Source organism: Montipora foliosa, chromosome 8 (assembly GCF_036669935.1).
Source record: "Montipora foliosa isolate CH-2021 chromosome 8, ASM3666993v2, whole genome shotgun sequence".
Lineage (NCBI taxonomy): Eukaryota > Metazoa > Cnidaria > Anthozoa > Scleractinia > Acroporidae > Montipora > Montipora foliosa.
The window spans coordinates 35,961,250-35,976,249 of NC_090876.1; the positions used below are offsets into that span (position 1 = coordinate 35,961,250).

The 15,000-nt window shown below is 37.6% G+C and overlaps 1 protein-coding gene across 1 annotated transcript; it reads left to right on the plus strand.

The window, feature by feature from the left end:
• The first annotated feature begins 8,288 nt into the window (after positions 1 to 8,288).
• Positions 8,289 to 9,479, plus strand: LOC137967715 (uncharacterized). Its single transcript, XM_068814256.1, has one exon. The coding sequence runs from the start codon at positions 8,352 to 8,354 to the stop codon at positions 8,907 to 8,909; it is 558 nt and encodes a 185-aa protein (XP_068670357.1). The 5' UTR covers positions 8,289 to 8,351; the 3' UTR covers positions 8,910 to 9,479.
• The last annotated feature ends 5,521 nt before the right edge of the window (positions 9,480 to 15,000 follow it).

Consider the following 15,000-nt stretch of genomic DNA (forward strand, 5'->3'; position numbering starts at 1 on the left):
TTCTGTGACCTTTTTTGTTGAGGTGCAAGATGTCGTGGTAAACTGAAAGCCCTTGACGAAAGGAATCATTTTGTTTTTCAACCACACAATCCTGCTATGCCGGGCACCATGTAAGTCAATCCGAGTTTTAAGCTTTTCGTGAAAAAAATATTTTGCCCTTCTTCTTGTCACTCGAAAATTCAAATTCAGATCATCTTTTAAAGCTAGTTCTTAATCTTTATGCCTTTCCGGCGAATGCAGCGCGAATTAAAAGACAAACTTCGATGAAGACGAAGTTGTTTTGCTCAAACAGAAGAAACCAACTGAATGTGGAAGACGTACGTTCAGCCAATCAGGAGCGAGAATTTTTGGCGCTCGACCAATCGTGAGCGAGTAATTTTGCCCTCTTTGTTATTAGTTTGAAAAATAGGAAAATAAAAAAATTAAACTAAGTGTAAAACACAACACATAATATGACAAATTGCTTGAGAATTTTTCTGAAGTGATGCCAGCTATATGTTTAATTTATTGTTTCAGAGTTGCTCTTCTTTGAAAGATTATTTAATTTAATTTTTTATTTGGGTACAATCACGAGGAAATATCTCCAGACAGCCTCTTCATACATGATTGAAACAGTCTTGACAGTATTTACAACTACTGTACAGGTCCCACTTGTTCGAACGAGGGATAGAATATAGCTATCGATTGGATAAGTCAATTGGCTCTGCCCGCACTTATCCGCTGGATAGCGATTTATCCAGTGGATAGCATTATCCACCTTTTGAACAACAGAGGCCGGGTGTACATGACATCAATGACAAATGCTTGTTCCTGTTTACTTGAAATCAGTCTTGTCTGGAAGTATTCTCGATTAAAGGGGCAACGTCATACTATTTTGGGCTCACTTTAGAATGCTACAAGATGCCTTTAAAGAAAACCCCTAAATGATGATACAGTTTGTCTCTTTACTATATTTGTAAACTGAAATTATGTGTTGTCTTAAGTTAGTTGTTATGGATGGCAAGGTGGAAGTGGATTGCAACTTTAAACAATTATACCAACATATATTTTTTTTTCATCCCCCATCAGGAAAAAAAAAACAACCAAAAAGAGTATTATGGATGGCTTTTCCTGCCAAAATTCATTTGAAATCTTCCATTTAAAATGCCAAAGAATATTTTACATGTAAATAAAGGGAATACAAAATTATTTTGTCATTCTAACTCAAAAACAACAAAACTGCAGTGACATATCCTCTTGAAATTTGAAAGTACCTTCAAAAAGCTGTTGTTCATTTTTTTACAAGTGTATTATGCTAGCCAAGCAGTTTGTGAAATGAACTCTCACCTACGTGACCAATGATGGTTACTATAGTTATTAGTTTTGGAGACAAAGGGTAGATTCTTGGAAACAAATTAACCTTGAGCACTCCTGACAATAACCTATAAGGATGCACCACACTTGCTGAAAAGACAGGCACTGGTGCACACAATCTTGCTTGCAATCAATTATTGCTCACTCATCATATTCTTGATGATAATATTTTAATTGGTGATGTTGTTGACTACATTTGGCCAATGAAATAAGAGTTAACTTACTTGATCATGTACATGTATACTGGACCCAGTTAAGAGTCCCCAAGTCAAGAGTACAACTGTGATTTGTTAGGACATTTGAGTACTCGACAATGGCTGACCTGGGATTGTTAGCCATAATGATCATCCCACCCCCAAGGCTGTTTACATGTTGATGACTGTCAATGATAGCACACAAGCCATTCCCCTTCACAAAAAAACCCACAGACTTTTCAGCTGCAATAATTGTACCATAGTGGTGAGCAGCACTTGATGAATGAATAACCCTGCTAATGTGGTTAACTAAGTCACTGAAATCATTTGCATTTGTGAATCCCATCAACTGATCAGCAGATTCAATACTAAATAAATCCCCCACTGTATTGACAACATCTTCTACATCTAAAAAAAATGCTAGTATCGGAGTACAACTCATCATAAACTTCATTTCCATCACAAATGGCATTGAGAAATGAATCAAGCCAAACATTTGGAAGTTGATCCCAGAGTAAAGAAATCTCTAGTTTATTCTGAAAGCAATAGGCTCCAAATTTCACTGCAATGAGGGTACATGCATTGCTTCCCAACCTGTCCCTAAAAGTTGACTGTGAAATGTTTTCAGGGAAAATAAACACACAATGGTTAACAAACTTCTGACTCTGAACTACAAGGTTGTTTATGGATCCCACAACAGAAGCTGCATCTGATCCACCAACATTGATAGGTACATCCCTGTAACCCTTTTCTGAATACTCGTTTCTGTCCATTTCTTTCCTCTTTATAAGTTTGCCAAGGGCAGGACCATAGGAAAGGGCAGACAGATTCCCTCCACTTGCAAACTTTAGAACACTATAAATGGACTCGATCGCACTACCATTTATGCGAAGTGGACTGATAAAATATCCCTCATTGGATGAAACATTCTTAAAGAACCACTCACAAAATGACAAAAACCCATGTACAACAAGGCGCAGAAGATCCCATGTCTACAAAACAAGAATAGATCAACATTAGCAATGTAAATAGTATTACTGGGTAATTAACTAAAATGCATGGTACCTGTAATTCAACAACAAGTATGGGTCACCTCTGGTTGGCCGAAAGTAGAACAATGATATTAGTATTTATGGGCTAAAAAGGCTAAAGGGTTTTTGGACTTTCCCCAGAGAAACATCTGATTGAATGCATAGCCAGCTACTATGATAGAGTATTGGTAGTCTATCTGCATGTGTAGAGGTACTAGCAAAGAAACCATTCTCATGTAAAAACACACCTGCCATGCTAGAAACGTTTTCTGTCTTGATTTCTTTGAATTGTCTTCATAAACTGCAAATAATTACAAGTTTTAATGAGTGGGAAAACTAGTCAGCTGTGTTTTCAGATAACAGAGTATTTATCTTCAAAAACTGCATACAAGACAATATTACAGTTGGTCAATGATATTACTGATACTTGAAATTAACACCAGTGTTTAGTTAAGTTTGTGAAGGATCAGAGCCTTTGGCAAGGTGACTGCAACAGCATGAAGCCAATTAATGTGGGCCTGTATAGGACCAGACATTAGTGGTGGTCACAGTCAGGGTTCATTGCATCCCTTTAGTGGTTCTTTAATGTCCTGCACAATGAAGTATGAACAAGTGTTGTGAGATGGGACCTACAGTTCAACATCCTGATATCTGAGAAAACTATTAAGTCTAACCATTTGCAGATGTCACTACAAAGGCAGCACTTTCTCCTCAGTTATTTAAAGAGGGTCATGGAGGGGTAAGCATTGGCCTTTGTGTATTGTAAATCATAATAATTAAACTGTAATACTTTAGATTCAAGGTCCTTTTTTTATGTGTTCAGGAATAAATTTGTAATTTACCAATTACTTCTAATGTAATTGACCATTTACCTGTTCCTTCATGGCTAGCACACCAATTTTCAAAAAATTCCATCCCCTTCCTTACGTTTGCTAAAACAGGGCTCTTTTCATCATTAATCCTTTGGCGGCTTAGGAGACCTTGCTCAAATATCAGGTTGCATGCTTCTAGGTACTCTGCTGTCTTTCCACATGCACTTGCATCTTCATTTGGTTCGTTTGCAAGGTCATTGATGGCTGCTATCATAAACCGTTGCTACAAATAGAAATTAAAAGGCTCAATCCTGCATGATTTAAAAGGTGATCCTTGCTATCAATTAATCCTCAGGAGGGCTTTGCATCAAGCTCGGTTACGTGTGATGTACATGTACTAAACCTACCTACCTGCATTATTTTCACTGGCCTCACATTCAGGCGCGTCCAGTTATCCCTGTATACAAATGCATATTTTAACCCAGGAACTCTACGGCTCAGCCCATTTTCTGCCCTTTCGAGTTCTTGGGTAAACACCCTCTCAACTGTGCACCATCCAAATTTTTCTTCATCTTTGCAGAAGTCTTTGGCACCCTGTTCCCTTGAACTATAAAGGGCTGCTATCATGTTTTTCAGCTACGAAACAAAATGAGTTTTTATTTCATTCAATACATTTGTTCATCAATAATTTATTTACTCAGCTAACTTATACATCTGGATTAATAAAATAGGACAAATTATTTCATTACTGACACACTTTATTACTTACTCCACTTTTTTCATTCATTGATAAGATGTATAATAAACTGTCAGAGAAAATAATAAACTGAGATGCAAATATGTACAAGAAAAAGGCATTTACATTCAATTCTCAAGCAAATTATTACTATATTGAGTGGTACTGCAAAATCTATAGCCTGAGCTCATTTAGATAAATCCTACATGTGCAGATGAATATCTGCATGTTTTGCTCACGAAAATGTGTTAACTACAGTCTCTAAAACATGTCAGAAATCTGCCTAAATTTAAACAAAACAATGGGCAACAATTCAGCCCAAATAACAGTACAAACAAATATATTACAATACAGTGTGCACGTGATACACACCTGATGGCTTGGGCATATCATCAAGAAAATAGGGTTTCCCAGTGGGTCCTCTGGATTTGTAAATGAGGCATCCACATAGTAGCATTCCCTGGATGTTTCAGCATCAGGTCTAGCAGGAAACTGAGCTTTAGGGTGGCCAGAGAGAAGCTTTAATACAGTAAGGTTTGATGATGCTCCATTACACAGCATACTTGACACCTCAAAGCCATAACTGGTTAGTGCTTTTAGAGTAAGCATTAAAAACTCCTGCAAAACACTGGATTGCATAGAACTTCCAACAGGAAAGTAAGGACCAATTAAATCAAAGTTAGAGGTTAGGTCTCTCCAAAGGAACTGCACTATGTAAGACGCTTTCTGGGCACCAGGCTCCACCGCTGTGCTGAACACATCGTGTAGCACCTTCAGCTCATCCTCTGAAGTACTAAAGCCAGTAATGCCAGCCCCTTTGAGATTCCAGGCAATTTTCATCTGAATCTGCAGTGTATAATAAAATAATGATATTGAAAATTAATACACTATGTCAGAAAATTTGCAAATCTCATGAAATATGTATACACATGAAGTGTTTTCAATTGCATGCAATTGACAGCATTTTTATTTACTCCATCCAGATTTACAGACTACTATTATTCTTCATTTGCTTCTAAGTCACTTTTTAGATCCAAAACTACCTCTTCTGGTTATGTGGAGGAAAAAAAAAAACAAAAACAAAAACATCCAATTCAAACTTGATTTACTCAACAAATTATATTTAACACCTTTCATTGAACTTTGCGTGATACATCTACATTCATGTTCAAACAAAGAAAAACTCACCAATTCAGCAGTTTAATAAACAATTTTTACATTTTTGTTCAGGGGTTTACTTGTGAAGAAAATAAGCTTAGTGCAAACCTTGACTTCATCCCACATCATTACTCCATGCCCTAATGGTCTGGGATGGCCTATCCTCTCTCTTTCTTTTTGGAACATAGTGTAGGTCTTGTGCTGATTAAGCAGATATTCTTCATCAATACCAGCCTTCTCAGAACCAGCCTTGATGACTTTCTTCAAAGTTTTTGAGTGAGGCAACTGCAAAATCTTCAGATTATGTAATGCCTCATATGCTGAAGGGCTCCTGGTGTAAACAGCCAGGGCTATGCATACGTAAAAAATAAAAAGAAAAAATGATTTTTGTAAATTAACTTCTATTGAATGTCAACATACATCAACAAATAAATTATTATAACAGTTAAAAAAAAATAAAATTACTTTAAGAGTAATAAGTAATGACAATGGACAACAAGTAATAAATTCACGTCATTTAAAATTTAACAAAGATAAATGGTTTTTAGAGAAGAAAAATTAAAATAAGTAACTACAATTTCAAATAACATTAAAGTTTTCCACTTCTTTTCTAATTTTAATTTAAATTGTGAGCAGCTTTGTCTTTGTTATGTTCAAATAGCATTCTCCAACTCATTAATAGTTCATGAAGGGAAATTGAAGGAAATCATTACCATGAACAATAATAGTCCAGTTTCGAATTCCCCGCTCATTCTAAGAAACCGCTGGATTTTGGTCCAGCCGGCGCAATTTGTGCACCGGGACGAGCCTAACCCTGTATTAGCTTTCCTTCCGTCCTTTTAAACTGCGCTACGAGTCGAACAAATCTTAGAAAATGGACCAAGAGAAAGGTAAAGATAGCAAGAAAAGGAAACACCGAAGCCGTGGAAAGGAGTGTGCAGCAGCTGAGTGCAACAGTTATGAATATAATAGCGATGGAAGTGCGTCTGGTTTACGCTTTTTTAAATTTCCTACGAAGAACCCTGCAAAAGCACGTTGGTGCAATTTGATCAAGCGTCAACACGGAAAAGACGGTTTTCGTGTAAGCGAGAACACTGTAATATGTGAAAAACATTTTAGGAAACACGAAATAATCAAAGGTGCTGGGGGAGTGAGGAGCAGATTGGGTAAAGGTGTGGTATTGTTTAAGTCTTTGTAATTTTACAATAACGCTGATTTTATGACAGTCTTGTATCACGACTACATCACTGTTGAATTGCATTTTGATGGAAATCTGTTTATATTCCAGGTGTTGAAGTGCGTAATAATTATGATAATCTTGTATAGTTTGACTTAAAAGAAATAAAACAGTCCATTGTTATGCTATTTCTGGGTCTGCATCCTTTATTTGTGTTCTATGTATACCTTGTGGTATACAATGAAGGAAGCTGATTTAAGCTAAATCAGAAATTATGATTCTCAAATCTGAAGGGGTCTACTACCGGAAAACATTTTGTAATTGTAAATTTTTGTTTGCTTTGGTTTGGTTTCATTTCAAATTTTGTTAAATGAACTTTCCTTTCCAAATAGAAATCATGTTTTAGAATGCCTGTAAGTATGGACACATGAAAAAAGGTACCTTAAACTAAATTGAGGTCCAAAATAGAAAAGCTAGTTTTGTGAAGAACTGCATATCTGTTGTCTTCTGTCATGTTTTGTCTGTGTGTGATTTTGGAGAGAATTCTGCAACAAAGGTTTATCAAAATCCTCTAACAGTGCATCAATGTGAAAAATTCACGTTCTGAATGTAGGAGTGGAACCATCAATATTTAACTGGTCCTCAGTTACACCTTTGCCACGGAAACCTCCAAAGGATAGAAGCAGTTCTTCAACAAAGGCCTGTACATCAACTACAGGTGCAGGAGAGACAGTGGTCATGTCACACATTGAAATAGTTGAAGAGTTAGGGTCCACATGTCCTCTGGGAGAAGTTGAGGTATAAATATAACTTGCATGCTATGACCTTGTCCCTAGTGGTATTACATCCCTAGAGTCTGGATCAAGTAGTGCCTCCTTGAAGTGACAATAACATTGGGCATGGAAACAATAAAGAAGAATCCTAAACAATGCCCCATCCCTGATAATAAGGAAGGCTATTGTCAAGGAGAACAAATGAAAAAAGAGGTATATATGAGGTGCTACATTACCCAGAGTTTTAGGTCACATTCTTTTTGAAGCCCCATGAGATTTCAATTTTTTTTTTAGTGGCAGGGGCTTCTCACTTGTTGACATATTTCTTGTGCTGCTTAAACATAAAATTTGTACTTTTAGGCATGTAGTGTGTATTTTTCTTTCCTTAATGAATGTCTTATTTTATTGACATTTATAGTTTACATGTTCCAACAGTAGTGCTGGGAAAGGTGAAGTAGGAACTAGGTGTTCTTTGGGAGATGTTGAGAGGGTGTTTGCAAAACAGACTGAAGATAAGTCCACCCAGACATGCTTCCTGTTTACCTCTGAAGTTGACTCAATATCCATGGACCATACATATGCATTTAGCTTTGGAGACATCATTGATATAAAAGAATCAAGGCAGTCTATACAGGAGCAGCTTGAAGTAAAGGAGGAAATATTGATAAACCTTAAGAAAAAAGTTGGGCAGCTGCAAAAAGAAATTGATGAGTATAAACAACGGGAATTTACACTTGAAAAGTTTAAGAATGACCACTCTGCGATTAAATTTTACACAGGCTTTCCCAATTACACAGCGCTACTAGCATTTCATAATTACCTCAAACCAAAAGTAGCCAAACTACAATACTGGGGTGCAAAAAATGTACCTGACTCCAGACCATATCAGGAGGAAGGGAAAAATAAGCCAGGCCGCACAAGGCAATTAAGTTCTTTAACTGAACTGTTTATTGTCCTTGTTAGATTAAAGGTTGGTCTTTTTGTTAGAGATCTAGTTGACAGATTTGGCATTTCTGTTGCAAACTTTAGTAAGATATTCTGTACATGGATTAATTTCTTGTATTTAGAGTTGCCCCAATTATTCCCTTTCCCTTCTCAGGAATCAGTGCGGAAAAACATGCCACAACAATTTGCCCTGTACCCTACTACTCGAGTGATTATTGACTGCACAGAGGTTTTTGTGGAGGTACCATCCTCAATGTTGGCCCAGTCACAGACCTGGTCCAACTACAAACACCATAATACATTCAAAGTATTAATTGGAATTTCCCCAAATGGCCAAGTAATTTTTGTTTCAAAGTTGTGGGGTGGTAGGATTTCAGATAAGTGCATAACAGAAAAGTCTGGCTTAATGCAATACCTTAAACCTGGAGATAACATCATGGCTGATCGCGGTTTTGAAATCACCAATATTTTACCCCCAGGTGTTGGCCTTAATATACCTCCATTTAAAGGTGCCAGGGCCCAGTTAACAGCTGAAGAAGTGACTGAAACAGTTCATATTGCTTCTGTGCGAATTCACGTAGAGCGGGCAATAGGTAGAGTCAAGAACTATCACATCCTTGATGGCACTCTACCTTTGACCCTGGCCCATACTGCAGATCAAATATTTTCAGTCTGTGCCTACCTAACCAATTTTTTGCCTCCTCTTCTCCCCCCTATAAAAAGCAAATAAAGGGGGAGGCTTGGGTATGAGTTTATTACACTGTACTTTTTTGCTGCACCTTTCAACAACATACAAAAATGTAGTTAATGAATAGCTGCATTTTCCCTGTCTTTAATCATCTTAGCAGTCATCTCAGCAAACAGAAGTTTCAGTTTCACAGGCTTAAAAGTCCATGTCTGGGTTTTGTGATTGGTAGGTTTTGATTAATTTCCTTTGTTTCTGTTTCTGGTTTTATTCTTTTTTGGAGGTTATTTGATTTCCTTCATGATAAATGGAAACTAAATTATGAACTTTCAGAGTGTTGTGTGTTATTGAAACGTGCAGCATCACAAATAACTATGCCTCTCAATTTATGCTAAAGGTTTTTTTTTCTATTGCCAGTATGCAGAACACTAAACATGAACAGAATTACATGTAATCAGACAAGGCACAATAATAAAAAATTGTTTAAGACATGATGGAATGTTTGAAACAAACTGGACGTGAAAATGTTAATGTCAACTTACTGCGGTATAACATTAGGAATTTGTAATCAGACACTTGATCACAACAACTGCTTTCAGTGAGTACTTTTGTTACTTCCTGTTTACTTTTTGGAAGCTCCTCCAACCCCCATGCTTATATAGTTTGACACTTCGCTCAATTCTTCTGGTGAAGATTTCAGGAAGGAAAGCTCGTTTATAGAAAAAATCTAGCCTGGGTAATATTGTTTGGTACCACCATTCATTGTTGAAATAAATACGTTGAATAAAAACATTGTTTCCTCCAAACCACACAACAAAATCAACCCATTCTAAATTGCAGACATACATTTGACCTTGGACTTGGTAGTAATATTTATGGCCAAACTTAAGCTTAGGAAGCCCATCATCATCAATGTATAAACAAAAATCTGGATGTTTACATGCTTGTTCAACAGTCATTCCTCTCTTACAGTATGGGCATTTCGCTTCCAGACCTCCAACTTTCATGCCAGAAGTCTTTGGGTCATAAACCTTTCGGTCCAAACTTGCACCATAACCTGGTCTTTCCTTTGATAAGATTGTTTCAACTTCCTCTACCCGTAGCAAAGTATTTCCTTCAGCAGCTTTTGCAGGGACATAACTTGCAACAGCATCACCCTCGTGAAGCTGGCCATACTCTAGGGCTGCTATGCCTTTCTTTTTTTCAGAGATGTACATTATGTTTCTTAGAAATTTATCAGGCTCTTTCCGCCTTACAGCTGCTTCATGAAAATTAGAGGCTGTTAACTTGTCACGTTTGAGTTGCCTCCAAACTTCATTATTACTTTGGCCCCTTGTTACTCATTCAACTTTTTCAATGTCGACATCTGAAACACTCTGAGTATCTGCATGGTAATCCATCATGCTTTTAAAATGAGAAGATGATATATCATAGTCATCACTGAATGGTAAATCTGTGATGTCATTTTCAGTAACGATATCAGGGGCATTTTCAGGAACTGTTTCACAAATGCAGTCAATTTGAACATTTTCATCAGCAGTCGGCTGTGGAGACACATTATGAAACAAAAAATAGCAGCTGCTTTGTAAACAGTTACTTAGTTCTGCTGAAAGTTGACTTAGTGCCTCTGGGTTGACTCGCCTGTCTGCTGGTGCTCTGGGGTCATACAGACTGACCTTGGCACATTGATCAGTTTTTTTACCAAACCGATATTTTGTGATGACTATGTTATTCACTGGTTCAGGGTCCACTTGTACATTCCTGGGAGCATTCCAGCTACAAAGTCTTGAGGTACAAGAAACTGGCTCTCCATGTTCTTTAAGTCCCTGACAACAGAAATCTTCAACAGCAAAAAGTATGCCACCAACATGATTACAGTGACCTAGCCCATCTACCCCTCTCCTAAAAATGCAAATTATGAAACATTTGTTATTTTAGAAATATGTTGGGGTTTTCTATTACAAGGCATAATGAAATGTTGGAGTGAACAAGAAGAAAGATTTTTATTATTTCTACATCTCATTATTATTCCTTCCTTAAGATGTAGCAGCATTAAGCTCAAAGCGTTTTGGGTGCATTATCAAATCATTCCAACCATTCTTTATACCTCCTTGATCTTCCAAACAGAAAAATTCATCTTCACACTTACCCTGCTGGACACTGGCAAGCTGCTTTCAGTACTTCCCCAAGATGGTTCATAGAAATCATGACCTTATATTTCTGCTGCTTCATTGAGGCTAACACTTCTCCTTTAACGTACGTAATTCCCCCTTTTGCACTAATGTGCGTCCTCCTGATGTGTCCCTCTTTGAAGAACTGGAAAGCTTTCAATTTTTTGTATCCTGACGTGCGAATTGAAGCGTGGTCGTATTTTGCTGTTTTGATGACAAGATAATCATACAACTGCACAAAGTTGAAAGGTGGTAGTCCTCGTAAGTCTGTAGCCCATACACAATCCACCGCCTCAGCCATAAGACTCTCGTACGTTATATCAGCACTTTTCTTGCCAGTTGTACATGCAACAGGCAATAATGGTACATTGTCTTGTTCGGGTAGTCCATAAGTTGGCGTTTTTAGCCTTTCAAAGAGTACATGACATCGTAACACTAGATCCGCCTTCTTTCCAGTCACGGGCTGCCCCCGATCACGTAGAATCTTCTTTAGCTCTTCCACTTTAAGCTTCTTGATCGCTTCCAATGATTCGTTTACCGGCGCAGTAGGAATTTCCATGGAAAATCACTTATAACCTTATATTAATCACGTTTACTTGTCCAGTTGTGTTGGTGATCAAAGTGAAGCATACAGGGTTAGCCTCGTCCCAGTGCAAAAGTTGCGCCTGCTAGACGAAAATCAAGTGGTTTCTTAGAATGAGCGGGGAATTCGAAACTGGACTATTTAGATCTTAAATCACCAAATTTTGGGAACGTCAGCTTTTTCAACACTGTGTTTCATCTGATATCCAGAGACACCTTGAATTCCATAAATACTAAAGGAAACTTCACGTTTTCAACTCACTTATTGTTGCTTGGAAATCGGATGAAACAATGTGTCTCATGTTTGATATGCTGCATCATGCAGATCAGCCAAAACTTAAAAAGTGAGAAAATCCAATGGTATCATGCTCAACAATGGTCAAGTTCACTTTTGGTTCTGACAGAAAAGTCATACTTCTTGTACAGGCAACAGAATGCAGACTGCACTCATCTCAACCTCTGCAAACACTCACCAACTCGAATGGTTACTGCTGACCAACGATTTCCATTTTTTCCAGTAACTGTGGGAGAGAATTATAGAACAATATGAGTTTGCAATTACGAGCATTGATAGTTTTTTTTACTGAGTCATTTCTTATATTTCTTATTCTGTGATTGGTCAATTTTTTGGTCCGTAACTTCAAGGTAGACACCAGAATTTTAAAACAAGGCCTTTCTTTTTTATTCAATTCAACTATCACCACCAAAAAGGCCACAAAATGTAATAATTAATTGTACTTTGCTTGATCTAATAATTACCATAACATTACACAAAGTTTTTAACATCTACAAAATTTATTTGTCTTCCACATATTTATTGTCCTGGAGAAAGAAAGCCATATTTATGAACATTCCATTAGGTCTCTATAGACCTATCATACAGACCTTGAACTTGGCTAACAGACTAATCCCCATATACACCAAAGCTTGAACAAAATTGTTTTAAAACTTGTGTAAACATCTATGGTTTAAAATACTGATTTCTTTGCATAAAGTTGTTTGCTGGTTTTTGTCAACTACAAATTTAGGGCAAATGTAAAAACAAGTTAAAGTTCACTTGTTCACTTGTTCACTTTCACGTGACTTTTTTGGAACCTTGTTTAATAAACGTGATTTGTTAATGTGCATAGGGCATATGTATATAAAGAGGCACAAGCAACATACTATGATCAAAACAGAGGCTAATTAACGAAGTGAAAGAAAACCTTGAAAAGTACATCTTGGAATTAAAAACATAAAGATTGCTTTGAAACTCACCATTTTTTCTTTGATCTTTAAAGAAACCGTCCCTATCTTTCTCCCAAATACCCTTGACGCAATTTCCTGCTTTGCAACCCTTCTTATCCGTGAGCTGGTTCCCCTCGCTAAAAATCGTTTCAAGCTCTTGCTTCCCTTCGTTCGAATTTTCTATCTCCTGAACCAGCTTACAAAGCTCCGACGACTGCTCCTGTGGCAATTCAATGCTCGTTTGCTTGTACAGTCTCCTGACTTTTTTAGTCATTCGAGATCGTAGTTTCCTTGTTTTCCCGAGATGAATGGACTTACTTCTTGGCGTCAAATACTTAATTACATAATTGCTGCTGGGATTTCGTCGCTTCTCCCGTTTAGATGAGTTCAAGGACTGTTTTTTGGCAAGGGCATTCTTCACGTATCTGACAAGACACTCACCGCACATCTTTTGCATCTGATCGTAATTGCTACCAGGGACATGCCAGATCTTGCAGCCAACCGAACGAACATAATTTCTACCATAAACGCTAACGTTTTTGGGAATATAACCCAGTTCTTTTTCTAGTTTTTCTCCGTCACTACCCACCAAACCAGGGCACAGCACATGCTTTTCGGATAGCCATTTTCGAGCAAGATCAATAAGTTGCCCGGACTTAATTGGCATACTCAACATTCCAACTTGGAGTCTTCTGTACTCTACGATGGGGCTATCTATTTGTCATTCACCGTTTGGATATACCAATAATCTTGCAGCCTGAAATGGGCCTGAAATTTCAGAAAACGGCAAATCTCTGGAGCGCTCAACGATTAGAGCAAAACACGGAGCTTCTTTCGATTCCAGAAACGGCATGAAATCCATGGTCTTCACTAGTGATCTCACCTCACAATAATACCCGGCATCGGACAAGATAGTTGCCCACTGCTTTAAAGCAAGATTATCTTTGCACTTGGAAGCGGTATCTTCTTTTCTTTTCTCTGCTTCTTCTTTTCTCTGGGCCTGTTTAAGTTCGATGCTCTGCTTCAAAACGCTCTTCACGGTGGAGGATGATGACTGAGTTGACTTTCCTCGTAGAGTCACCTCTTGCACTTGCAAATGTGGCTCCTTTTTTCGGAACTCATGACAGTCTTCACTTGAATTACACCGCTTCATCTTTACGACTGGTACTAGAATATTTCATAACCAAGATTCACATTTTACACACTTCTAAAGAGGATTCGGTCTTGTTTCAGACATCAGACACTAGGCCGAGGAAGTCGATCAAAATTCCGCAACTACGTGTGCGGAAAGTGTGCAAAGTCTAATAGCACAGAACTATGGGAAAGTGCTGTCTGAAGAAAAAAGGAGTGGAATAGAGGAAAACGGCTAAACGGAGCAAGAATTGGGACTTTTATTCAGAGAAAAGTACTCTCGAAAGACCAGCATGGCGCCGCCATTTTTTTTTTACATCCCGATGTATCACATTTCCTAGCACCGGAAAAAGTGATCTAAAAAAAAAATCGGTCTCTGAAAACACCGTGACATAGGCCCAGTATGGGAGTTGGATGCTCCTACTTATGGGCTCCTGATTTCTGTGATTAATGGCGCGTGATGGAACATATGGTGATCACTTAACCCTCCAAGCAGCAGCTGATGTATTCAGTTTCAGTTTCAGTTTATTTGTTTTGCCATTTTACACATACCACATATTATGCAAAATAAAATGAGGCAAGGAGACACAAAAAAAGCAGTGCTTATAAACATGTGCCTCCCCATGATAAATAACAAATTACTAGAGATTTGCAAAGGCGAACCGAATCACTTAGAACAACAGTACTGAACTTGTTTGTTTTTCTTTTTTTTAAAAGCGTACAAGAGCAAAGCCGATACATGAACTGCAAGCGGACAAAGGCGAAAAAATAAAAAAGTGAATGTAATCATGCTAACAGTATATAATCATGCTAACAGCAACAATTTCAATCTTGAGGAAAACAAGGAAACTCTGGAAGAATTGCGAATGTCTTCATTCACAGAGTTGAAAAGTTTTGGTCCTTGGAATCGTATAGAAAACTTGACAATATTTGTCCTACAATAGGGTAAAGAAAAACAAGATCTCGTCTTAGTATTATAGCTATGAATTTCATTGTTAAGAGGAAACATATTATAAAAACTTTCT